A 27,239-nucleotide genomic window follows, 5' to 3' on the forward strand; every position below is an offset into this window, starting at 1 on the left:
ATTTATTAGATGATTTTTGTCTGTCGTATAAAATGAATTTATGTCTACTTACAATAATATAATAATAAAGTGGTTTCTTCCTTTCGTTTTCGTTTTCTATGTTTCTGTTTGTTTTGTTTGTTTGTTTTTTCTTTTGTTTTTTTTTTTTTTTTGGTTTTGTGCTTTATGGAAAATCTACTTGGTTTTTCGTTTTGTAATTTATTTTAATATGATTTTTGTTTTGTTTTATTTTTATTTTTTTTTTTTTGCTAAACTTATTAATAAACCCATTAGCCATCATCAGGAAGCACTTGCCTAGCTTTTCCCCATTACCTTAAAATAGTTGAATGATTTCTATAGAAAATTGCACGAAAACAAACAAATTTGTTTAGAAATTTTCGAAAATTGGTTAAATTCGAAAAGACTTTCTAATTGATTTCCTGAGAGTCAATTCGTACGATCATTAGAAAGTCATTCATATAGAAATCATTCAATTAATACACATTTTCTGCTTTGTTTTGTTTTCTTTAGGCTATATTATGCACCTTGGCCGATAAACAATTGTGAACCACAAACACTACCGGCTTTGGACAGCATTCCATATCCAATTCCTGCAAGGATAAAAAAGATAGATCGATTCGTTTAGGATTTGTTAGGAGTTTGGGGATTTGTGCGGGGGGTGTGGTATGTGGGAGTCTACTTACAATCTCTCCATCATCACCAAAATCCAAATATAACATTCGTTGTCCATCATCTGCTGATCCTTTGAGCTTATCAAATGCAAATTGCCATAACTGAGTTTTATTGGTCATCGACACCGATTGGGCTGCTGTTGGTGTCGTTGTTGCTGTTGCATTAGCAACTGTTGCTGCTGTTGCTGCTGTCGGTGTTGCTTGTGTGGCAAAACCACTGCAATCATATAAAAAGAATCCACGATTTATATGCACAACCAATTGACATTGCCTGCCCTGATAAAGGCAGCGAAAAGAGAATTCCCTCTGATAGTTGACAGCCTGATGTGAGCCCTGGACTAGAGCCCTCGCCCAGGAGGCCATATCGCGATGCGTTTCCGAGCGTAACCAATAGACAAGAACGCCTCTGGCAGTGCCACAACGTACACAGAACACAGTCGTCTGTTGGCCCTAAAAATAACCAAATAAAGACAGAAGTCCAAAAATATTTACAAAAGTAAATGGGAATTCTATATAGAGGATCTAAGGGATAACTTACATTCAGTGAAGAATTGTTACCAGCTCCGGCTAAACGTGTTGTGGCCAAGGCATAGATCTCTGATGGACGACTCCAGGCCTCCACTGACCATGGAGCACTCTCGTATATACGAAATTCACGTTCAGTCACGGCCACAAATATGGGCAACCATTTGTCACTCTCATCCGAGCTCTCTGAACTGGAACGACCGCTCGGCTAAAGAAAGAATTGCCAAACATTTTCATAGAGAAATAATTGTAAATATATTTTGAATACAAAAACGAATGTGGATTTTTGTGGGTTGAACTTACACTTACCACCTCGCCGGTAAGGCCGCCGCCACTGTTCGATGTGCCACCACTGCCACCGCTAGCTGCACCACTGCCGCTGCCACTGCCACCGACGCCGCCATTCAAACGCTTGCTTAGCCAACCAATGTGCTTCAATTCACCAATGAGATTTGTCAATGCACGATTGGCCTCCACAAGGGAACGTTGCGTGCTGCTGCCCATGGCCGAATGTAATGCATTGAACCAGACTAAAGCTTCCGCGGAATCGGCCGCACGGAGAATGCACGAATGCACACCATCCGGTGAATGCAGCTCGAAACATCGATTCTCTGCGTGTGAGTGTGTGTGTGTGTGAGTGTGGGTTACGTTGATTTCTCAAATTGCATTCTCAATTCTTTTGTCAGTCTGTAGAATTTACTTACCCGGATCAATGTACTTGAGATTCCTGGCCAGATGCGTTAACTGTAATGGTATATATCTGGTATCGGCTCTTGGGGTTGTCTTTGGTGCAGGCGGTGAGGTTGGTACGCCCGGCGCTAACGGACACAAGAAGGCACGCTGCAATTCCCAGCCGACCTCTGATATTATGCTAGCCTTACGAAAATAGGGCGTTACCTCGCGTAGGAATTTAACTGCAAATTCAAAAGGAATGAAATATAGAGTAATGTGTGTTTGGAATGAGTGTGTGTATCAAGACGTCGTATCAAAGAGGTGAGGTCAGGTTGCGGATAAATGAGAGGGAAATGCAATTGCGATATGAGAACACATGAATATGCATGCCACAAGGAATGTGGTTGAATGTGAGTGTGTCTATTTGTGTCTGTGTGTGTGTGCATGGACAGGATGCGGTGTCATCTACCACACAGCATTCAATCAGTCGTCCTCATCCACAATTTCCCCATTTCCCATTCGCCATTTCCCATTCTCCCCATTCTCATCGTAGTCGTTGTTATTTTTGCTGTTGTTGTTGTTGCTGTAGTCATCAGAAACGTTGCGGCATAAATTCATTAGAGTTTCCGCTCCATTTTTATTCGATTTGCACATCAAGACCTCCTCTATCTCACTCTCACCCCTTTGAATTTCCCCGACACACTCCATACAAGAAAAACATCCATTCAAAACACAAACGACAACTTACTTTTTACAGTGGGTCAATCAATTTCAAAACAAAAAACCAAGTCCACAAAAATATTCAAGTGTCTATATATATAGAGCAAATCAATTCAAGACAAACGATTTTAAGAAACTTAACTGAAAAGTTTCTATAACTTATAGATTACTTATTTGCTTTCGGATTTAACAAACTAAAACCAATTTTTACATTTTCATCGGCTTAAATTGTTGATAAAATTTCGATTTTTGGCTAAACTGTTTTCGGTTTTAATGTCCTTTATATGAAACTAAACAACATTTTCATTTCCTTTCGAATGTAAAATGAAAAGATGGTCATTACTTTTCTTAAGATAACTCGCAGACTGAATCAAAACATTAATTTAATATCTCTTTAAATTCCAATTCCATGAAGGATAAAATGTCCAGACGAGGCCAATATTCAGAAGTTTTATATATACAAAGTCCTTAAGTTAACAACAAACATTTTGAAAAGATTTTCGGTTTTATTTTTATTGGAACCACTGTATCGTGTTCTATGTACTCTTTGCTATGCAAATGGCGTTGATGATGCCCAGGTGCTTCTTGCCTCTTGCAATGGGTAAAGTTGTGTTTCATATATCTAACTCATTCTCGACACCAAAACCCTCTCCTCAGCTACCACTTGGAATTCCACCCACAACATTTGCACATTTCCGTTTGTCGTCAGTCGGTCGAATGGACGGACGAAAGAACGAAAGGACAGAGGGACGTTCGGTCGGTGGGGTTGTTCGAGTGATTTGGAAATTCAATTTTCACACTTAATGCCATCGGCTGGCTGGATGGTTGGCTGGTTGACTGGCTGGTTGGTTGGTTGGTTGGCTGGCTGGCTGCCTTCTATCTAACCTGCCCACCCGGTTGCCCATTCTATGATGCCGCTGCTGCTGCTGCTGCTGCTGCTGTCTTGTTCAACCAGTTGGCAGCGTTGGCGGTTTTTGTGGGACGAGTCGGTGGCAGTGGCGGTTTGTGCGACTCAATTCGTGTGTTTAGCTCAACTAATTAGAACGGCCCCCGGGTTGGTTTTACCTCTCTTCACTCACCACACAACTACTAAAACTACACCCACACAGACACACACAAACACACACACATTTATATATATATATATATACACTTCTTCATCCTTACTAATTGCTTGGCATTTACGTACACTAAAGGGTTAAGAGTGGAAGCCGCTAGAGTTTGCTCTCTCTCTCTCTCTCCCTCTCCCTCTCTCTTTCTCTTCTCATGTCTATCGCTTTGGCCTGGGAGCTGTACAAACATTTACATACACAAATATGCAACCGACAACATACAAACAAACAAGCAAGCAAACAAATAGCCAAACAAGCAAAACGTAAAAAATGTGTTGCATAGCGTAAGGCGCAAAAGTCGAAACCTAGGCTATACTAGAGAACAGTGGAGGAAGAGGAGTAAAAGAAGGAGGAGGAGAGCGGTGGGCACATGGGTTAGGAGGGCCACATGGGGGATCCAGTGCAGGTTGGACAAGGATTTCGTAGTGGACTATAAAAAGGCAAACAAAAACCAAACGACAAACAAAACGCAATGCAAAAGTTTTTAGAAACAACAACAATAACAACAGTAATAAGTTGTGTAAATTTTTGCATTTAAGTGTAAATAAAGTTGCTCTCTCTCTCTCCTTGTGTGTGTGTGTGTGTGTGTGTGTGTGTGTGTGTGTGTGTGTGTGTGCTAAAAAACAATTCTGGGAAAAATAAACAAGTTATGAAAAGTTGAGCAAACAATATACATATATGTATGTATGTATGTAAGTAGGTATATTCTTTATGTACATACAACCAAAAGCATCCCACATGAATGTGATGACGTTGAGGTACTAGGCCTCCCCCTTCTCCCCCCACACTACCATCTAGTATTAATATTTATAAATATTTCTCCTATATAAATATATGAATACCTATATATATGTATATATATTCTCGCACTGACTTGCCACAGCCATCGCCACACGCCGCCTACTCGTAAAATGTAAATTTCATAATTTAAAACAAAAGATGAAATATTTCGATAGGGCTACCGAAAAATGATTGATGATGTCAATTAAGTCACATGCAAATACATACAACTGATTGAAAATTTCCATTTATATGCTTACATACCTACATATAGACTAGACGATACACCTGTGACATTGCCACATGAATCTTAACATTTTTCCCCCTTTTTGTCTACCTTTATCATTTACCTTTTTATATCTTTCTATACCCTTTTCATAACGTTTGTCTACCCTTCTCTCAATGCCTTTTATTACACTCTTTTAGTTTATCTGCTCATTCCCAGGGGGGCCATAGATATTGCACATTTAAACCAATTGAAAGAACTTTTTAAAAACAAAGAAACCAAACAACTTCAAGTCAATTAGTCCGTTGAGAGGTAAATAGTATTGCTATTGGCATTTTTCCTTGGTTATGAGAAAAACCATTGCCAACTATATAAAAGACAAATTTAGTTGGCAAACAAGGCAATTGGTTTTTTATAGTTACATTACTCGACTGTACATTTAATTTCTAATAGTTTGTTAATAACAAAGTTGTCTTAGTATATATGTAGTCTAGTCGATTCCTTAGGAACTTAGACAAAATTAGATATAATCAATATTTCCCTTCACCCCCCAAACCAAACCAATTGTATGAACGAACAGAATCCTTCATTTGTTAGTGTATAAAACAATATTTCATTATCTTGTAATCCCCTTAATTGCAATGGAATTTAAAATTGATAAGTAAACATACATTTATTTACTTAATTACTGCAAATTAATGCCTATATTTAAGTAACGCTTTAAACATTTGAACCTGAAGGGTTAAGGTAATTAATTTGCCTGAATATATTTTTTCAATTTTACAACTTTTTTCAAACTTTTCTTGGACAATAACTTGATGAATTGAATGAGAGTATTTAATTTCTTATAAATTGTTAAATCAAAGTAATGACATTGTTATAATTAATTATCTTAATCTTACACTGAATTTTAAAATAAAATAACTTTAAATTGTTACGAGTTATTGGATGGTCTTGAGAAATTCTTAAGGAAATGCCTTTAATCTAAGGGAAAATGTGCAATTGTGGAAACTGTTGAGACTATTGGCACATAAATTGTTTACTTTTCAATAAATTTCTTTTTCAAGTTATTTTGTGGAAATATTTCATGAAGTTGCTTTGATAAAGTTATAGAATATCTAATCTTTAAACTGTTTTGGCCCTTTTGAAAATCTAAAGCTTTAATTTTTAAATATATTGATAATTACATTTCAAGAATTGGAATTGCATTTAAGTACTTTATAAAAAGTTGTCGTGATATACTCATATGCAAGTGTATATCAAAAGTTAATATCGTGTGTGTGGTGGCAATTTGATGAAGGTTTTTGTCTTGTTCTATTTTGTAATGTTTGCTTACTCAATGCTTTAATACAACGTATAAGCCTATGTAGGTTTATTATCCTTTATCTGCTTCTTTATCATCTTACCGTAAACGTTTTCATTCCGCTGCAATGGCAAAAGTCATGCAAACTTTTTTACACCTTTGCTCGGCAAACCGAAAACCGAAATCCGAGAACTTCTCCCACGGCATAAATCAAATGGCAAACTGCTTTTTATGCCTGCTCTGTGGGCGTGGCAATTGCTAGAGGGGGCCCAAAGACAGGAAGGGGACCGGCAGCTCACTCGAATATGATATCAACAGCAGGCGGCAGACGGCATTCGGGCAAATCGTGCGTTAAAACAAACTTTTCAGCAAAAGTTTTGTAGAGTAAAATCTCACGCGAAAGGAAACGAAAATCAGGAATTGCCAGCAAGAGAAAAGGGGTGAGGGCGGCGACATCAGGGGCCATTGTAAGGGGCAGTTTGTTGGAGTTGGTTGGTGGATCTGAATCTGGATCTCCTACTGATGGTGGTGGTGGTTAGATATGGACCCACAAATGTGTGCCAAGCTGTAAAAACCATTGCTAATGGACTTTTGGTAGGCAAGGCGATGCCATAGCCAAAAACTGTCATCGTCTCCTTGGCGACGAAATCTGCCGCTGACATTTGCCAGTTTTTGGAGTTTCCCTAAAGAGGGAAAGAGACCAATAGGGAGTGAGAGACAGAGACAGCGACAGAGAGAGAGCTTCTTGGACGGTGAAAACTTGGTTCACAGAGTAAGAAATCCAGTTACAGCTACTTCCTCTCGCTCCTCACTCTTTTCTTAGCTGAGCTTATTTAAATTACAATGAGATGGTTGCCTGGTCGCAGCAAATACTTTCGGACCAAGTTGCAGCATCGGGAGCACTAGCACTTGGTTGGGTTGGGGGGCGGGAATGAAGCTTGGCAAACAATTTGGCCAAGTTGTAAATTAAAGTTCGAATGAAGATGGCAAAAAGTAGAAAAGGTACACGGGGGGGAATGGGCGCGGGAGCTGGAAAGCTGTTAAGCATGTCGTCACCCATTCATGGCTAAAGCCTTTGGAATTGTGATTACATTTTATATATATATACCTATGTATATGTATTTTTTTGTGCCATTTTACGTGCTTATAGATCTGGGCCACTTTAATTTAATGAAAATGAAAATTATGAAAATAAACCGAATCAAAAAGGGAGAAAAATACAAAAAAAAAAAAAAAAAAAAAAACCACCCACACCACACCAATATAATAAAAACCAACAAATGAATAAAGTTTGGCCTTAATTTGCATGGGCAAAAAGGTGACTGCAGGGACAGATTATTTCCCCATTTGGGACTATTCGGGGGCCATTAAATATTAAACGAATTATTTTCCAGAAATGAATCATTTAATAAGTTTCAATCAATGACTGAAGTCACAAACACATTGGACAGCGATTTAATGTTGGACATTTATTTACCATAATTAAAAGTGAAAATTTCTGTGAAAATATATTTACATATTCTATTTGTTTTGGCATAACGAATTGATTAATCTCCAAATCAAATACTTTGATGGGTCAAAAAAGTTTACAAACTTGGTTGAAGATTTTCAGACAAATTCAACAAGTTTTTGGGTTCCTTCTTCCTTGTAGATAAAATATTCTTTATAGATTTAAGTGATGTTCGAGAAATGAGTTGAACCCAATACATATAAAGCGAAAATTGGTTACCCATTTCCATCAAATAAAAGTGAAATGGCTTAGAAAATAATTTCCTTTACGTTTTTGGACTCAAAATACGAAATATTATAAGCTCAATTGAAGAAAAACTCGGCCACTTTGTTGTCTTTGAAGTCACAGGTTGTATTTGGCCTTTGATGAGAAAATTGGTCTGATGAATGTAACAAAAGTTGACAAAATTCTATGGAATATAAAGGAGCCCCACACGATTTAACGGCCTGGGGTCTTCATATTGACTGAAACTGGACCTGGATGAATATTAGAGAAGTAGATCTGTATGTAGGTAGGGTAAAGCTACCTATGTGGACTAGGTAAACAGGTGCGAAGGAGGCAGCAAAATTGGTTCGACATCGACATGTGTTCAGAGTTCGAAATTAAATGCGAGAATTGGAGTCATCGTCGTCGTCTGTTGGTTGCTGCTGCGTGTCATGCCAAGCACGTTGACAATGTTGATGACGGGAGTTCGTGTGTGTGTGTGTGTGTGTGTGTGTGTGTGTGTGTGTGTGAGTTGGTTGGAGTTCAGTAAGAAGGGCAGGGCAAGGTGGGCTAGGTGGGTGAGGCGGTGTATGGGTCGATTTGTGGATTGTGGCAATTTTTGTAGTTTTTATTTTGATATTAAAGCAACATTAACATTGAGCTTGATGGGGCAGCGCAAAAAAAAATAAAATAAAATTCAATTGCATTGAGCGGTACGTCAAGAGTTATCGCCTTATCAATAAGCCTTTGCAACCTTGCGACCATTACTGAATTCCAGATTTTTGAGAATTGGCAAAAACTAAAAAAAATACTGACACAGAGAAAGAGAGAGAGAGAGAGGGAGAGATGGAGATGGAGACACATATGCGTATAAATATGGCCAGCACCCTTAGCAGTACTATACAAACCGTTAACAATAGTCAAACGTTAAGCAGCAGCAACAGCAGCAATGCCAAGTCAAATGAAATTGAGTTTAATCCTAGTGGTTTTAGTGGCCCTTGGCTGTCAGGCCATGCCCCAGAGGCGTCGTCTCAGTCAACGTCAAGTGGAATATGCTAGTACCCCATATCCAGCGGCTGGTTTTCGTCCACGTATCGCATTTGATTTACCCAAACCAAAGTTGGAAACCGAACCGGAGCCTCAATCTATCACAACAACCACCACACCAAAGGACAAGGAACAGGAGGATATTGAAGATTTAACCACCACGGAGGAGGATTTGGATTTAAGTTTGCGTACACCAGCCAGCACTTATGGAGCGCCACCAGCAACCAATGTGGATGAGGTCGAGGATACTGTGGAAATTGAGGCAGCACCAGCTCGTGACTTTCAGCCACCCGTACTCGAGGCTGTCGAGGATTTTGCCGCTAATGGCATTGCTGGTGAACAGCAGCCTGTTGCTGATGTGCCTGCCCTGGAGCCACAAGAGGAGTCCGCACCAGAGACAGAGACCGAGGCCGATGCCACGCTAATCAATACCGATGAAGTTGAACTGAAAGCTGTCACCACACCAGCAAATACCTATGGACCACCATTGCCCACAGTTGCCGCTGCTGCTGGGACACCAGCCAGCACATATGGTGCACCCGATTTGAATGAGCCAACCAATGAACTGGACGATGTCGATGAATCGCAAGTGGAACTAGTCGATGAAGCTGAGCAAGAGCAAGAGCTAACCAATGAATTGGCCAGTGGGCGTCTTATACTCTTGCCTCTGGGTCCAGGTGGAGCACAATTTGGTCGTCTCATTTTGGCTGTGGAACAGCCACGTCAACGCCAACAGAAATCGCTACGTAGTGAACGTTTGCGTAGGATCTAAAGGTAAAACTCACTTACCCAGCAACAACATCAGCAAAAAATAAACAGGGAAATGAAATAAATATCAAGAATACGAAAATATATCTACAAAATGTTTAAGCGCTTCGTGAGAGGGTGAGAGATGGGTAGTGCGGTGAGGTGAGGTGAGGTAGGTATGTTAGCTGAACAGGAAATGCTTAGACGCATGTCAAGGAAATGGAATTGGCTCTGTGTCAGATTGGTTGCCATTTTCTGTATGTTTGGTTTTATGCGTTTGCTAACGGAAGTTGTTCCAGCAAAATTGTCGTGCACGGTTCATTGCATTGTTTATGCCAAATGGTTCGAAATGTGATTTTATATTGGGCCTGATGTATGTATGCCACTGCCTTTACTCCATCCAATGAGGTTGCTAGCAAAAATTGTGCATAATAAATTTTTGTTGGACAATCTAGTAGTCGTAAGTTAATTTGGCAGTTGTATCTTTGATGTGAACAGAGTTAACCCCCTTTTATGGAAGGCAAACGAGAATATTTAAGAGGTCAAAATTGATTTCAGTTTAATCGATGTTAATTCAGTTGATTTAAACAGCTTTTCTCATATTTTATTTGAAATTTTAGCTTAGCTTTTGTCTAGGGTGTAACTTTCTCTATTGTAAATGTTAACCAATTAGATTGATTAAAAAGAGGTAACCAAAGATTTTTAGACTTTGAAGATTCGAATTTCAGTTTACTTTTGATACTCTAGCTCTTATGATTTCGGAGCCCTAGATCCGCCTATGAATGTTGTTCTATGACCATTTGTACCAATTGGTCATTTGTAGTTTTATGGTTAATTCCATAGTTCACATTGTAATCCTCTTAGAAATCGCATCTGTCTACATGCCGAAATAGGTCTTCCTCTATGTTGTTATTGCAGAGAGAGAGTGAGTGAAAGATGGAGCTGCAAACCAACTATCCACTCAAACAGATGAAAATCTAGTGCGTAGCATTCCATTTGCCACCAATTTTCCCAATCCCCCTCAAATAAAGGCTACTATGTAGTATTTTTTTTTCTGTTTTTGGAGCCATTTGATCAAATGGAAGGAAAACTTTTCTCATTACTCATTGCCAAGCCATACCAGACCAGACCAGACCAAACCATGCCAGACCATACCATACCATACCATACCATACTATATACCAGGTCAGGCCCAAGCCAAGCCGAGGCAAAGGCAAAGGCAAGGCAAACAAATCAACCAACAAACCAGCACAACTAACAGCAGTCAACAGCTAAGAGTCAACATGATAGGTGGGGGGATAGGGTAGAGAGTAGTGTGTGGGTGTGGGTGGGGGAGTAGAGATGCTCTGCTTGTTGGCTAGGTAGGGATTTATCACAGAACCAGAGTACACACAGCTGCAGTAGCAATAGCCGACAGTAGTAACTCGCATGTATCATCTTTTTTTTTTTTTGGTGCTTCCTATTTCTTTTTTTTTTGTTTCCTTTCTGCTGAGTAATCCCACGTATGTATTTGTGTTAACCTCTCAACACTCCAACCACTCCAAACGCAAAAAAAAAACCAAAACGGAAATAAAAGTTCTATTCAACCCCCCTCCCAAGCCAAAAGAAAACTATGGGATGATACGTTTAAATGTTGTGACCCAACTTTGGGGTTAAAAGTCAATTAATCATTGGCTAGAAACAAAATAAGTTGTGATAAAGATACGCAAAGAGAAAGAAAAAACAGTCATTGACTATGTGCAATCTATTTTTGTGAAAAATATTACTAATCTATTCCACTGTACAATGGTTTGGGGTTCAGTCTCTCTCTCACCCACTCACCCAGTCTCTACATAGTTTACTTGTTAGTTTGACTTTTTAAGCTCTTCTCTTTGACATTTCCCTGTGCGTCGCTTCTACGTTCTTAGCAAATAACATTGTCATCATTTGACATTTGGGTTTAAGGTTTAGGTTTGGTTTGGTTTTTTTTTTGAGTGTGAGAAGTGGGTGATGGGTGGGGTATACATACCTTCCAGATCTACCACACGGCCAGAACGTTTAAGTGCACGCACTGCCTCATCGTGGGTGGCATCACGCAGCTCTTCACCATTCACCGTTAAGATGGCATCACCCACATAGAGGCCTTTGGCCTGGTCGGCGGCCATGCCACGAAAGATTTTCGATATTAATATGGGCATGCGATTCTCTCTGCCACCTTTGATGGAGATGCCAAGGCCATTATTGTCCGACTTGATAATGCGCACATGACGCTTCTGATTGGCCACATGATCAGGTACGTCGCACATATCCATGCCACCAGCATCGTTGGCATTATTGTTATTATTCAAGCAGAGGTCACCACCAGCGCCACCGCCGCCGCCACTACCACCACCACCGCCATTGTCATTCGTGGTGCTGCCATCCAGTTCAGTGTCCTGCAACGAACTTGTAATGCCCTGCATTGAGGCTGAGTTTGGCAATGAACCATTCTGTCCACTACCAGTTCCACCTCCACCTCCTCCTCCACCGCCGCCGCCACTGTGATTGCTTCTACAAAAAACAACAATAGATAGATATCAGATAAAAATGTTCATTTAATTTGCACATTTGCATGGACACTTACCCAAGTGTTCCATTTAAAGTAGTAGATTGTCCATCTTGCGTTTGTTGTGCCGCCTCGCATGTCTCATCCAGGCTGACGGCCAGAAATTCTGTTTCCAGTGTGACCAGGACACGATACCAGGCACCACGCACACGTGTCTCCATATTACCGCATCGCATGCCGGAAGGCGATGGCGAATGCGGTTGCGGTATGGGCTGCTGTGCCGCCGGCGGGGCACGTCCCAAACTCGACGATTCCACCATGTCGACAATAAACCACACTTATGGTTTCTAATAAGGCTCTACATGGCAAGCACTGAAACGGTAATAATTTTCCCAAAATAAATACATATGTATAAACAACAACTATAGTTGTACAAGTGTATGTGTCTTTCTCTCTCTCTCTCTGTGTGTGTGTGTGTGTGCTTATCAACTTCATCGTTAAGCATACCATAAGTATGCAATGGTTAATTAAACGCAAATCATTCGAAACTATGGCAACGCAAAGTATCAGCTTACAATTTGCTTAATAACAACAATTCTCATCAATTAGAGATTGTGGGGGAGAGGGGTCAGAAACAAAAATGATTACCAAATTTCAATCCCAAAAACAAAAGTCTACAAACTCAATAATAATTTCCGTTCATTAGAAAAGACAAACAAAAACCTTTCCGCATTGAAATTAAATTTAAAAATCTAATTAATTGCATTTCATCAAATAAAATGAAACTAATATTTAGAACAGCTCACTTCGCATTAAAAAATAAAGTTTTGTGCGGAGATACAAGTGACTAATTTATTGATGTTTTAAAAACTTACCAAGTTCTTTCAATTTATTTATTACAGAAGTTTAAATAATCAATTCTGTTAGAAACTTGATGATATGATGCGCATATCGTTAGGAATGTCAAATTTTCAAACGAACAATTGAATTTTCCTTAAAATAGCAATTTTGATTTCCATTGTTTATAGAAACACACAATATCTATGTTCGATCTTAAGAAAAATTGCTAAAAATGCAACAAAACACGAAAATGAAAAACAGTTGGGGACAATTTGGATCAAAAAACATAAAGCAGCAAAACTGTTTTTACGTAGGACTACCTTTTGTAGCAATTCTTCCTATGTCTCTATATGTTTACGTTTTCCGAGCGGGAAATCCATTAAACCTAAGCTGTTTATGTATTTAAAAGGAAGATAAAGATAAATACCAAGTTTCATTTCAATAGCTCTTAAACTGAAGTCGTGGCGATAATGGAAACAGACAAACATGACCATATCGAATTCGATTCTCATGACGTTTGAGAAAATATATTTACTATGTTGACATACGTGACTTTTTCTTTAAATTGGAAAAATCTGTGTAACCTATTATTGTCTTACTTATTCTCATTCTCTTAACGATTTCTTCTAAAAGAGTTAATAAAGAATTAAATCGGGTGAAGTAGCCAAAAAACGAAAAAGGCGGAGGAGGAGGGCATCAGCAGTCAATCTCAAGGATACTCACTTGGCAATTTGCTCTACGGATGTTTGATTTAATTTACTTAAATTTTACCTTAATTTAGACCGAATGAAAATTTTATATTTCCAGTGTCCTTTTTTCATCTTAGTTAGAAATAAAATTTAGTTATGGCAAATCAACGTTGTCACTCATATAGTTACATACGTATATAGGTAGTTCAACTTTATGAAACGAATTGGTATTGGTATTTGTAAGATATCAAATATTTTGTCCACGTCCTTCCCAAAAGATTTCTCGTGCGTATATTTGTATATCATCATGATTTTTGCAACTTTTGAAGTGAATTCAACAGAGTCTCTCGCACTCTCAATTGTCAATATCTATTTAGACAGTCAAGTTGACAATTGTTGTTGGAGAAGAAGGATGAATCGTTGGGGAAACAAGCGGATATCAAATTAAATGTCCGGCCATGGCAACCGCAGACTCCCTACCCCCACCACCACTCGATCCTTTTTGAGAGAAGAGCAAGAGACAGAGAGAGAGAGAGAGAGAGAGCGAGGGAGAGACGCGTAACCACACAGAGACACAACATTTGTCATTGTTTTGCTTGTCCAAGATTTATTGCATTCCATAGAGGCAGAAGCAACAAGAACTTCTACAGATATTTCGCATACATATGCATATAGAGAGGGGGAATCGGGGAATTGTGTGGATGTGTTGTGGGAAGGGGGAAGGCGACAACAGGCAACACCAAATAGAAAATAGACGAATGCAAAATGCCACATCCTTCCACATCCTTGGCATCATCGGCATTCGCCGAGGCCAGCAACAGTCAGTCAACAGCAGCTGCAATTACGCATCTTGTCGCCGCCGCGGGACTTTTTGTCTGATTTTGTTTTTGACAAGTGACTATGCCAGGCACACACACACACACAGAGTCAGACACATCCTGTAGATATTTGCATGTATATAAATGTCCTCTGTGTGTGTGACTGCCATTTGTATGTACATTTCCGCTTACGCTTCAGCAGGAAGTAATTTTGCCGGCGCTTCAGATGCCGTCATCGTCGTTGTCGTCGACGTCGTTGCTTCTGCTGCTTCTGCTGCTGCTGCTGTTGCTGCTTCTGCTGCCTCAGCAACGATTCCCCCAAGTCTGTTTACTTTGCAATTTATTGTGCAACACATTTGTAATTATTATTGCTATGTTGCATACTTCTTCTTGGCCCGTTGCTGCAAGCAAATATAAAAAAAACACATAGAAAAGAAACCCCAAAAACGACTAAAAGGATACCCTGTTTACGGGTAAGTCAGCAAATCGATCAATTGAATTGAATTTCGTATGCTTTAAGTCTTTTCAAGGATTTAATATATTATTAAATATATTTTATCTTAAGAAACAGTTTTCCATATAGGCAGGAGACTGGCAGATTTTGACCATCTTAATATACCTTCATATATCTTAATGCTGGGTATGGACTTTTTTTTACAAATGTATATATATAAAAAGAAAAGCAAAACTTTTGAAAATGCGCCAAGTGTGCGAGTGCTTGAGACGAAGAGCAAGACCAAGACGAAACACGAAAACATGGTCATGGAAATGGAGACCCAAAATGGAGAACGACAACAACAACAGCAACAATAACAACAACAACAACAATGAGGATGATGATGATGATGATGATGATGACAACACACACTCATAATTGTAAGCAAACACAAACAAATACACAACACAGCCAACACGAGGGCGGTGCGATAAGTCAGCAAAAAAAAAAAGAAAAACAAAAAAGAATCAGAATAAGGGTTGGCAGGTTTTCACAACAAATTGAAAGCAACTAAAAGATTTCCAATTAGCCAAGGTAGCACATTAAAACTATATAAAATCTTGTCTTTAAGCCATGAAAAATAAATTAAATTTCCATGCCTCCTATGAAACTAAATCAACAGGCAATTCTGCCAAAATAAATCACAAATATTTATGTATTTCATTAGAAGCTATCTAGATTTTTGGCCTGCATAGTTCAAAGTGCGAAACTATTATATACATTTTATTTGGTTAAAAGGTTTTTCACCAAATCCCAAAGAACTGTGAAGGACCTTAGCTCAACTCAACTGTCTTATTGTATTAAGCTAAATTTAAGTGCTGACTACACAAAATTACCCTTTATTAATAATTGAAAAGGTTTGGAAAGATTTCTGCGTAAAGAATGTTAAAAAAAGACACAAACGGACACAGCATTTAAATGTTAGTCACGATCTTAATGTGTTTTATTGACTGTACTTTAATGACAAAATTATCTAATATTTAACTCCATGTATTTCTAGATTGCCTATTAATTAAATTTTCCCGTGAATGTGTTGTGAATCAATTAACTATAGTGAGCGCAAAAAAAGAAAGGAAATTAAAAATTCAATCACAGAGTGAGTAATATTTGGGGATTTCTATCCTTAATCGTATTGCCCATTGTGCAATTTGTTGTATACAAATGCATTTTTTGTTTTTTATTGTCTTTTTGTTGAGATTCATTAAAACATTATTTCATTGACAAAAGCAATATATAGAAAAACACAAATGTTGTGCGAATCTAACAACAAAAGAATTGTTAAATTCATTGTGTTTTATCTAATTTGCATATATGTACATATTCAATTAATTGAAAATTCTATTGGACTATAGGTTTTTCTCATATTTATATATTTTGTGTGTGCAATTTTTCATTTTCTGTGTGTGTCTGTGGGTGTGTTTGGTTTATTTTTGTTGTTTTTTTTTTCTTTTTTTGTTTAATTCCCTCCCTCGCATGGCCATTTGCATTTCGTTGGCATTTGGCCAAGTTATGGCTATGGTTATTCATCCAGCAATGTTTTCCTAATTAGACGAAAAACTCTGCTGGCAAAACTGAAAATCAAACCGAGATATTAGTACCCTCCTCCCCTGCCCGGTCATACCATCAATATTCCAAAACGAATAACCAACTACTGGCAAACTTTCTATATATATTTGGATATGTATATCTCAAGAGGGTTTTCCATACTAGATTGCATATTGCGGGATATCCTTCTGTGTTTGTGTGTAAGTGTGTGTGTGTGTGTATGTTTGCCTCCGCAACGCCCAGGCAATTGCAGTATTTAGTCATGGAGTGAAATTTTTTTTTTATATTTTGGTTTTTTTTTCGTAGCCTAATAAGAGCCGGACGTCGCTTGTCGCCATTGTCGTTGCCATTTTTCATGCTGAGCTTTTGGCTAATTTAATGCTAGGCGGCTATAAATTATGCGCCCCAAAGTAGGCAACACACAGACACACACACACACACATGCACGACACAGAGAGTGAGTGAGTAGGGGCTGAATGGAAGAAGGAAGGCTGGGAAATGGCAGCAGCTGCTGCTATAGAATGAACACTCACACATGCACATGAAAGTTGCAGTCAGCTTGGTTCAACATTTCTTTTTTTTCTCACTCTCTCTCTCTCTCTCTTCACTGTAATAACTTTTTTTTTGCTTTTGGCCGTCGTTTTTCTTCTTTTTCTCGTTGTTTTTTTTCCTGTTCGCTATGTTTTTGTGCCAATTTTTTAATGCAAAATGTGTGAAGAATTTATCTGGATACACATGTGTGTGTGTGTGTGTATGTGTGTATGGTAGGGTGATGGTATTTTTTTTTGTTTTCTCTTTTGTATCGATATATGTTTAAAGCAGAGCCATGGCTATAAATACGTAAAGCGTTTTGCCTTCGAGAGTTTTACCTCTCGACCCAATGACTCCTCTGTTTGGCAATATATTGCCTGAGCATACACTGAGAAAAATCATGGTTACTACTATGAGAATTGTTTACAAATATTGCATACTTTTATGCATATAAAACTTATTTGCTGCCTAATTAAAATAAAACTTTATTGATAAATTAGAAGAGTTTCACTGAGATATAGTTATAAGCAATAGTTAGCAAAAATTCATCAATGAAAGTCGAAGAGGACAAAGAATAGGAAGAAATAAAGAAATATTAAAGGTAATATAAAATCAAGGCCCATTCTTTACTTATTTAGTATTATCTTTTAAAGAGATTCAAAAATAAGTTAGAAATGTTTGAATGAAACTATCTAACGTTTTCCTCATATTATTATAGTTGAATGCAACAGATTGAACATTATAATTTTTGTATTGCTTTATGTAAATGCAAATGCAATTTTCTTGAGTGTATTTATATACGTATGTGTGTCTGCCTGTGTGTATTTGTATTGCGTAAGAGTGTGGGTTTGCGGCCGGGCCATCAAAAAGTCATAAAATCATAATTTGTAAACGAGAATTTATTTCAAAAGTGGAAAAAAAGAAAAGAAAACGCACATATATATATATTTATGGTAGCTTGTGCGGAATTTTTCACCAAATACATACAGACATTCATATTTAAGTGTTTTGTGTGTGTGTGTGTGTGTGTGTGTGTGTGTAGGTGCCGGTGTACGGGTGTGGGCGTCGCTTCATTAAAGCCGGAGGCCTGCGTAGACGAGACTCTTGCAATATATGTACATACAAACAAATACATATATTTCATATATTTTCCATCCATCCAACATCCAACACAACCTTAACAAAACAAACCCACAAAAAGCAAAAGCGGCAAAATGAAAAATCTCCTTCTTGCCAGTTTATCCTCTTTGGCCTCTAAAATCTATCATCATGAAAAAACAAAAGAAAAAAAAAAAACCATTCTGAATATCCTTTGTTTATTTTATGAAAATTTATTAAAGGAAAAATTATGATGGATGAATTGACGAAAATAATAACAACAACAACGGGAGAACAAATATACTCCTCCCACAAAAAAATGAATGAAACAACATTTCTGTAATGTCAAGTAATTGTGATCGATATCAAAATATATATAATATGTACATATATATATGGGTACACTGTATCTTGTATGTATAAAATATTTGTTGCAATATGTCAACGTTATTTTGTAGCATACTTTTCAGCTGGTTTGCCAATTTGTCAAAGAACAAAATGTGTAAATGCCTCTCAGGGCAACAGCACTGAACTGAATGTTAAAACTTTATAAGAAACTTGTAAGAACTAAATTAATTTAAGTAACTTAATTTATCCCTCAACTGCTTATTAAACTAAATTTATGTAAATTTTGTAAAGTATTCAGATTACTTTCATAAACAAAGAGTTTATAGCGACAAAAATATTTTCAATTTCACTTTAAAAACCTTTTTCGTGTGTCTTTGAAAGAATTTTGTTATAGGTTTAGTTTCTTACTAATAAGAAATTGCGGTGACTAAGGAGAACTTAAGCATTATCTTTGAGAATCTCTTGCCTTGGCAGTAGTTAGTTAAAAGTATCTTGGACTCAATTTTAAAGATATTTACGTTAAACCCTTGTATTACATAAGGCAGGTTCATGTATAATATTCTTTTATTTTTTTAATTCCATTGACAATTTAAACAAACCAATAATAAGATGTTACTTTAAATTACATGTCATTTTTCTCAGTCAAAACAACAACACGAATCTATTACTCTACTCAAAAACTACCCTACAGTTAATACTCTTTTTTCGTATTAAAGCTTTTAAGTCTTAGATTTAAAAATGTACTTAAAAATTTATCTTAAGTTTAATTAAAAGCCTAAGTTCATAAAAAATACTAAGAACTGCAGATTCACAATGAAAGCTAATTTTAACAAAAATGATTTGGTTAAGAACCTTCAAAGAAGTCATGCGTATTCATTAATCATTTGGACATATACATACATATATGGTATATATCTACATTATAAATATATAGAAATGTCAACACATACATATATAGCAAAAGAAGAAAAAGAAGAGTGTGCATAAATCAAAAAGTAGGTAAAAATCGGCATTGTTTCTATAACATTTATTTATATGCCCCACTTTGCATTAAACTCGATTACCGCACACACACACACACACACACACACACACACAGACTATCAACCCCCAAGAACCAGAAGCCTCCAAGCCAAAGTCAGAACTCGACATACACACACACAGACACACACATTCTGCATATGGAACACACATCTTGACGCTTGGCCTTGACACCGCAACCACCAGTAAAGCCACCACCACACCATCGCCATCGCCATCACCGTCCTCCTTCGTCCTCCGTCCTGTTCATCCCCCAACCCCAGTATAAGTATATGGTTTTCATGCCTCTACGGCTCTGATGCCGTCCGCCGTATTCAAGCGGTGAGTTGCGGTAAGGTGAGGACTCTTAATCATTCTTAACAATGCCGCCGACAACAACAACAAAAACAACAAGAACACTAACAGCAAGAACAACAACAATGTTGGCATTAAGCTCTGAGCCCGTTCAACTGGTGGAAATCGATATACATACATATAAATTGCGCACTAATGATCTTTAAATACACATAATGCGCATAACATGCCGCAGAGATGATGATGGTTCGTTTCGTGGACACTGAAACACTGAGCTAAGAAGCTATGGAAAGCTAGTTTGGAAAAGTGAATGAAGAGGAGGAGTGGCAAGAGGATGGGTTAGTAATGTAGTCATTTATAGAAACCAAAGGCATGCCATGGCAGTGTAGGGCAGGGCAGGGCAGAGCAGGGCAGGGCCAAGTCAACTTGGCAATTTGCGGTTAAAGACTCGTTTTGGTTTACAGAGAGATTGATTTTCACTTTTAAGATGAGAGTTAATCAAATGGTTATATCTATAATAACTATATATGTATCTATATATACATATATATGTATATCAATCAAAAATATTGTAATTTACTATGTAAACATGCTTACTAATTTGTATATGTGTTTTATATGTATGTGTTTACCACAAAGCCGCCACTGCCACGACCGATAAAAGCCAAAACAAATCTCTGAGATTTGCTTAATAGCACACACACACACACACTCACTCACTCCAATCTCCACACCCATTTACACACACTTGAACAAAGAGAACAGAGCAAGCGGCCAAACGCCCTCAACCTGACTCTAACCTTTGGGCTGTGTGTGTGTGTGTGTCTGACAAATTATTCAGGCATTGATTAATTATGAAAATGCGTTTATATTGATTGTCGTGTGTGTGTGTGTGTATATATATGTGTGTGTGTGTGCGTGTGTGTCTGCGGAGTGTATAGTGTTTGGGTGTTTGCTCAATTTCAATCCCAACTCAGAGCCGCTTTGCGTGTCTATTTATGCACATAAATTATTCAAAGTTTCCAAAGACCAATTGGAATTTTCAAACTGATTTGACTTTGACTTTCGTCAGTCAATGGAGTTAAGATATAAAGAACATCAACCATACATACATACAAACACATGTAAATGCATCTGTTTATACATATATTTATGCCATTTGTTTTTATTAGTCTTTACAATTCCCACAAAACTTGTTACTTTATCTACTAAAATGAAAACAAATGAAAACTTTAAAATTATATAATTTCTTTTCATATTATGTATTTATTTTTGTTCAAGCTTTGCCGTTCTTTTTTCGCTACATTTAGTTGGCAATGTAATTCCCAACTAGTTTTAGTGTTGAAGATATGGTATGGCCATTACAATTGTGGATTCTTTAGCGAAGTCTGCTGATGATAGAACTTGGTGGTTCTTGAAAGAGCTATACAGACAACCTGCTCACATTTTGTGCTGCCTATGATTTAAAGTCTTACAAATAAATCAGTAAGATTGACCTGAAGCCCCGCTCAAACAAATTTTTATACCATACACCCATAGGGTGAAATGGTATATTAAAGTCGCCAAAATGTATGTAACAGGCAGAAGGAAGCATCTCCGACCCCACAAAGTATATATATTCTTAATCAGGATCAACAACCGAGTCGATCTAGCCATGTCCGTCTGTCCGTCCGTCTGTCCGTCCGTCCGTCTGTCCGTCTGTCCGTATGAACACCTAGATCTCGGAGACTGTAAGAGCTAGAGCCACCAAATTTGGTATGTAGACTCGTGTAGTATGTAGAGGGATCAAGTTTATTTCAAATTTTTGCCACGCCCCTTTCCGCCCCCGCAATTTAAAAAAAGCGTTTATCTCAAAAACTATTCCAGCTAGAGACACCATATTTGGTATGTATATTCGCTTAGTAAATGCACACATTTTGTATGTATTAAAATTTTGCCACGCCCTTTTCCGCCCCCGTAATTTCAAAAACTTGATTATCTCCCGTATTTTTTTTACCTTATGCAACCAAATTTGGCACACTTAAATTTAATACTAATATCTAGCAAAACACCAAATTTGATCAAAATCGGACAGAAAACAGTCGAGTTATGCATATAAACGTTTTTCCATAAGGCCAGAGTTGGCCGTTGGCTGGTGGGGGCGCTAGGGTGCTCGTATGATTGAGTGAGCGAGATACTAAGATATGCTTGTAAAAAGCATGTGAAAATGCATTTGTTTAATAAAGTTGAAATATTTGCTTTACTGGTGTATGGTATACCTAAGTCGGCGAGACGACTTACTTACTTCATTTTTTTTTTATTTTTGTAATATTTCTAACAATTAGATATTAATTATCCAATATCAATCATTTGATTCGTATTATCCTTAATCTTAACTGATTAAAGTTTGATCATTTAACAGTGTATTGAAAGTTTTGCTCATTTTTAAGATAAGTTCTTTCTAAATATAAATAGATATTGCTAGCAAAAATAAATTCAAATTATCTCATTAATAAATTAAAAATTTCCAAGGACCAAGAGCTAAAATTTGTATGTTTTGAGTCTATTTAGTGTCTATATATATATGTACATTTGTAAGATTTGAAGGGATCAAGGACCTTTTAGGTACCAACTCTAAATGTAACAGCTCAAATACCAATTTCGATGCAATTGGACATTTTTGCAATTTACAATGTGAAATGATCTTAAAGTGAGTTCATGAGGCAAATTCAAGCAACAACAGGAATTTCCTTCACCCCTCAAAAATTGAGCAAATTGGACATGGTCTTGGTAGACTTTGGTCTTTATTGAGTTGGTCGTGCCTCTGGTTTCTGGTACTGGGTACTAGTGTCATTTCCTGTATTCAGAATGGGAGATTATTATTATGTATTGCCATGGGCAAACAGTCGACACTCACAATGGAATGGATGGTGGAGTGGGGGTAGAAGGGGTGGCAACATCATGTAAATGAGTTGTCCAATTGGAAATGGCATAATGCTGGGGCTGGGGCAAAGGCATAAGGGATTGCAACAAACACGGTGAAACGGCAGGTGGCCAAAAATGTAAAACAGAGAGGGAGAGAGAGAGAGAGAGACTTTGTCGTTGTCGCCTTTTTCACTTATTAATTGCCAGTGTCTTGGCATAATTTCCACTCATTTGTCTGTTGAATGCAACTTGGGGTATTCCATTTTCTCTGTGTGTGTGTTTGTGTGTCCGTCTGTGTAGCTATTGTTCTACAAAAGTCAAGAATCTGCTCACGTACAAACAGATGACAGAGATAGAGCGCTAGAGAGGGTGAGAGAAAGAGACAGAGGCTGCTGAACTGGTTAGGGAGATAGAGAATTTCCTCAAACCCAAATCCCTCACCTCAAGTCATCTCGTCATCTCTTCACTTTGCTCCCCCACTGGGGTCGGTCTGCATGAAATGCAAAATGTGATGATGCAGCTTCATTAAGTGCAATTTAAGTGCGATATTTTCTAGCTATGCAACGCTTCGTTGAGCTGCTGAAAGGCATGGTAGATGATGACAAAAGGTAAAAACACTGAGAGAACAACAAGAATGAGAAATGAGTGGAAGATGAGATGGAGAAAAAGAAAACGTCCTCTAATGCAAGTAATTGCACGTCGCTCTGATTAAGTTAGAGCAATTTGGTTTTTCTTTCTTTCTTTGCCTTTCCTTTTAGTTTTTTCTTTATTTCTTCTGGTTTTGCCATCTGTGGCCCCCTTCCCCACCAATCTGAAGGCTAAAGCAAGGGAAACGAAACAAAATGAAACGAAACAAAAATGCTAAGCCAAAAAGCGGATTATATTTTACGGCAGAAACAAAAAAAAAAACAGAAGAAGAAAAACAAAAAACAGAAGGAAGAAGTAATTTATACGCTGAATACCAAAGTGACCTCAATCTAAGTTGGGAAAAGCAAAATTTTGAAAAGCGAGTTTTCATGTAAGCACTAGGTAAGCAGCATTTAAGCAATGAATATTTTGTGTGATTTTCATTAAGAGACTCCAAGCAAGCGAAAATGCGCCAAATTGTTGGCAATTAGTTGAAATTGCAATCAGCCGATTATCGAATTAAATTGTTTTTAAGGCCACTTAAATGTTTTCAAAACTATTCAAGTAAGAATGGAAACTATTAAATAATAAATGTAAGAAATAATGCATTGAGATCACTTTTTTTCAACTTTCAAATGAAACAAAATTCATTTACTACAATTGAAATTAAAAATTGTTCTCAATTTTTATAGTCAAAACTTATATTTTTGATCAATTGGAATATAGCCAAGTATTTTTTGAATCATTCGATTATTACATATTGTATTATTAAAACTTAAAGTGAAAACACTTAAAAACAATTGAAAATTTCATGTTCACTACAGTAATTTAAAAATATCACGTATACCACATGTTGAGCAAAAAATTCTTTAATAAACATAAAAAAACAAGTACAAAAACGTAAAATATGATAAAATGTGATCTGATTAGTTACAAAATGCATATTTACCACATGTCTTTACAATATTTGTAAGAATTAAGATAATATCACGTATACGTCGTGATGAACAAAATGTCATTTTAACTGAAGGCAAATATATAAAAAATATTAAAGATATATGTATAGGAATGAAAGACAATGATTTTGTTAAGTTTGTAAGCCAAACTTGCCATAAATCAGCTTTAAAAACAATAATAAATGAAATGGAGTCTTTGAGTGTTTTGTTGTGGCCTTTGTATTACTTTAATTAATTTTTCCCATTTTATGCGTGTGCCATATTCACAGGGCTTTCATTTTTAGAGCATTATCTTAATCATCTAGTAGTAATCCACCCTACAAAATTCCCACCGCCACACATTATCATCATTATACAAAATAATCCCTAAGAGAAATAATCCCCTTAAGCCAGGCACATGAATCCCCAAGAGTGCAGGAAATTAAGTAAAGAAAGAAACTGAAATTATAGTTATCTGTCAACGCATATCGGCAAATGCATGTCAATTATGACTTAAATGCTTAACGCACACAAGAAAAGGCAACAAAAAAAAAAAACCAGAGGGCCGGGGCTAACTTCGACCGAGTCTAAGTTTGTATACCCTTGCAATTTTTTTGGTAACTCTTTCCTTACCTATAGCCATCAAAGTGGAAAAAACGTTTAAGCTAAAAAGGCAAATGTTTCCGAAAGAACGGCCTAAAATCTTAGCATAGGAAATAACGATGATATTGATCGAAGTCACTGTTTTCCACCGATCGTTCCTATGGGAGCTATATGATATAGTTACCCGATCCTTATCAAATTTGGCACAGTCATTACCAGATATATTAAACTAACAAATATTTAATTTGAAAGAAATCGCGTCAAAAGTAACGAAGTTATTGACAAAAGTCACTGTTTTCGAAAGATCGTTCCTATGGGAGCTATATGATATAGTCACCCGATCTTGATCAAATTTGGCATAGTCGTTTATATGTATAATAAACTCACCAATATTAAATTTCACGACGATAGCTCGTAAATAACGAAGTTATTGAGAAAAGTCACTGTTCGTGACTTTGCCGTTTGTATGGGATCTATATGATATAATGCTCCGATCCGGCTGAATCCGAGATATACAACGCCTGCAGTATATACAAGCCTACATGCAAAATTTCAGCTCGGTAGCTCTTACGGTCTAGGAGGAGTTTGCGTTGATCCAGACGGACGGACGGACGGACGGACGGACGGACGGACGGACGGACGGACGGACATGGATATTTGAACTCGTCTCGTCGTGCTGATCAAGAATATATATACTTTATATGGTCGGAGATGCTTCCTTCTGTGCGTTGCACACTTTTGACCAAAATTAATATACCCTTTTTGCAAGGGTATAAAAAGCCGGTAAAAAGACGCCTGGCCAAAAGGATAGACAGATGAAGCGGAGAGTAGCAGAGGGGGGGCATGGGGCATGGGCCAGGGGCAGGAGTAGGGGTAAAGTGATTTCAGGAGTAAGGGCGGGGGCTGGCGGTGAAGTGGCAGCGCCAACGCCGTTGATGATGTTGATGAATGCCGATAGTAAATGGAATTAACTTTCACGCAACATAACGACGTTGACTGCAACAACTTGAATGAAAGAAAAAGCTTACGCTAATGGCCAGACGCCGTCGCAGGGGTACACCAACACCAGCATAACTCACACACACACACAAACACAAGCACATGCATGCCCATGCTCGCCCACTCACACTCTCTCTCTCGCTCTCTCTTACAATCGGCAAAAGCTTTTTCGGCAAAGCGCGCGTAGTAAATGTGCGGGTGGGTTGAATGGTCTTAGAGGGAGAGTACTCTTTGTGTGTGTGTGTGTGAGTGAGTTTGTGACAGGTTTTAGTTGACTATGACAACAGTTACACACACACACAATTGTCTATAAATTCAAGCTTAGACTATAAAATTCTTGTTTTCACTCTATGCCACCTACCTGCAAAATGCAAATTAAAAAAAATTTTAAAAAACTATAAATACAGCAAGAAACAAAACAAAAAAAAAACACACACACAGAGAAGAGAAAAAAAAACAACAAAAAAAAGTAAACTTGACAGGCGGCAATTGCTTGCAATTGGCGCATGCGCTAGCTTCCAGAAACCGTTGCACACACAGACACGCACACGTGCACAGGTCTCCCCTGTCCCCCCACTCACACACACACACTTACAACAGCGCTTAGAGTATCTGTGTGTGTGTGTGTGTGTACTAAGGATTTTTTTTTTTGATTTCTTTTGCTTTCAATTTATTTTGATTTTATTACACCCGTTTCATATATGTGTATATATTTCGATTTTGTTTTTTTTTTTCAAAAATGATTTTCCCATTAGCACTTAATTTTAATTGCAAAACACTGAAAAGTTTTTGTGTGACTAATATTTAGATTTAATTAAATTAATTATACTAACAACAATAACAATTGATCCGTAGTCTAACGCTTTTTTTTTTTTGTTTTATTATTATTGTTCGCGACGCCGAAGTTGCGTGTTATTTCGGAGAGAGCGCAAAACCAAGCCCGTTACGTTACCGTTAGAAAATGGAGAGCGACTGAGAAACTTAAGCTAAAGTAACCGAAAAGAAAAGCTTAAACTAGCAGTGTTGCCACTGTGTTATGATTTCGTGCAATAACTGAAGGCTTACCAGAAACTGTGATGATGTGAAAACGTTACCCCGTTAACAATCTGGCAGCATTAACCAGTATTTTTTTAATCATTATTTATCAATTTTTGTTGCCGCTTTATTTAAATATGAAAATTTATGTTTTACCGTTGACCGTTAGGAAATTGCTTAACTAGATGATTGAAACTTTATGATTTTTTATTTAAACCTGTTTTGCTTGGTCAATTTGGTGGCAAATTTCAAAATATCTATATTAACCAAAGATTATGTTGTTTAGTTGAGAAGAAACCACATTCTTACATTACTGGAGCTCTATTTATTCACATTTTTTAAGCTATAATTCGCAACTAGTTTTAACATTAATAGCGTAATGTTTTGCAAGTTCT

General features: G+C 37.4%; 2 protein-coding genes across 3 annotated transcripts; one reads left to right on the top strand and one right to left on the bottom strand.

The window, feature by feature from the left end:
• Positions 1-130: 130 nt before the first annotated feature.
• Positions 131-26,669, bottom strand: LOC6639410 (beta-1-syntrophin). 2 transcript variants are annotated; one of them, XM_023179362.2, is made up of 8 exons: positions 26,643-26,669; positions 12,120-12,413; positions 11,526-12,046; positions 1,901-2,110; positions 1,506-1,807; positions 1,210-1,404; positions 684-1,121; positions 131-590 (listed from the first exon to the last, which is right to left on the bottom strand). In XM_023179362.2, the coding sequence occupies exons 2-8, from the start codon at positions 12,359-12,361 to the stop codon at positions 507-509; spliced, it is 1,992 nt and encodes a 663-aa protein (XP_023035130.1). In that variant the 5' UTR covers positions 12,362-12,413; positions 26,643-26,669; the 3' UTR covers positions 131-506. The 2 variants fall into 2 exon arrangements, with proteins under 2 accessions (XP_023035130.1, XP_023035127.1); XM_023179359.2 differs by having other exon boundaries at positions 132-590; positions 1,500-1,807.
• Positions 8,685-9,594, top strand: LOC6639231. The gene has a single exon (XM_002061636.4). It carries the CDS (start codon positions 8,685-8,687, stop codon positions 9,540-9,542), a length of 858 nt encoding a protein of 285 aa, XP_002061672.4. The 3' UTR covers positions 9,543-9,594.
• Positions 26,670-27,239: the final 570 nt, after the last annotated feature.

Source organism: Drosophila willistoni (genome assembly GCF_018902025.1).
Source record: "Drosophila willistoni isolate 14030-0811.24 chromosome XR unlocalized genomic scaffold, UCI_dwil_1.1 Seg144, whole genome shotgun sequence".
Lineage (NCBI taxonomy): Eukaryota > Metazoa > Arthropoda > Insecta > Diptera > Drosophilidae > Drosophila > Drosophila willistoni.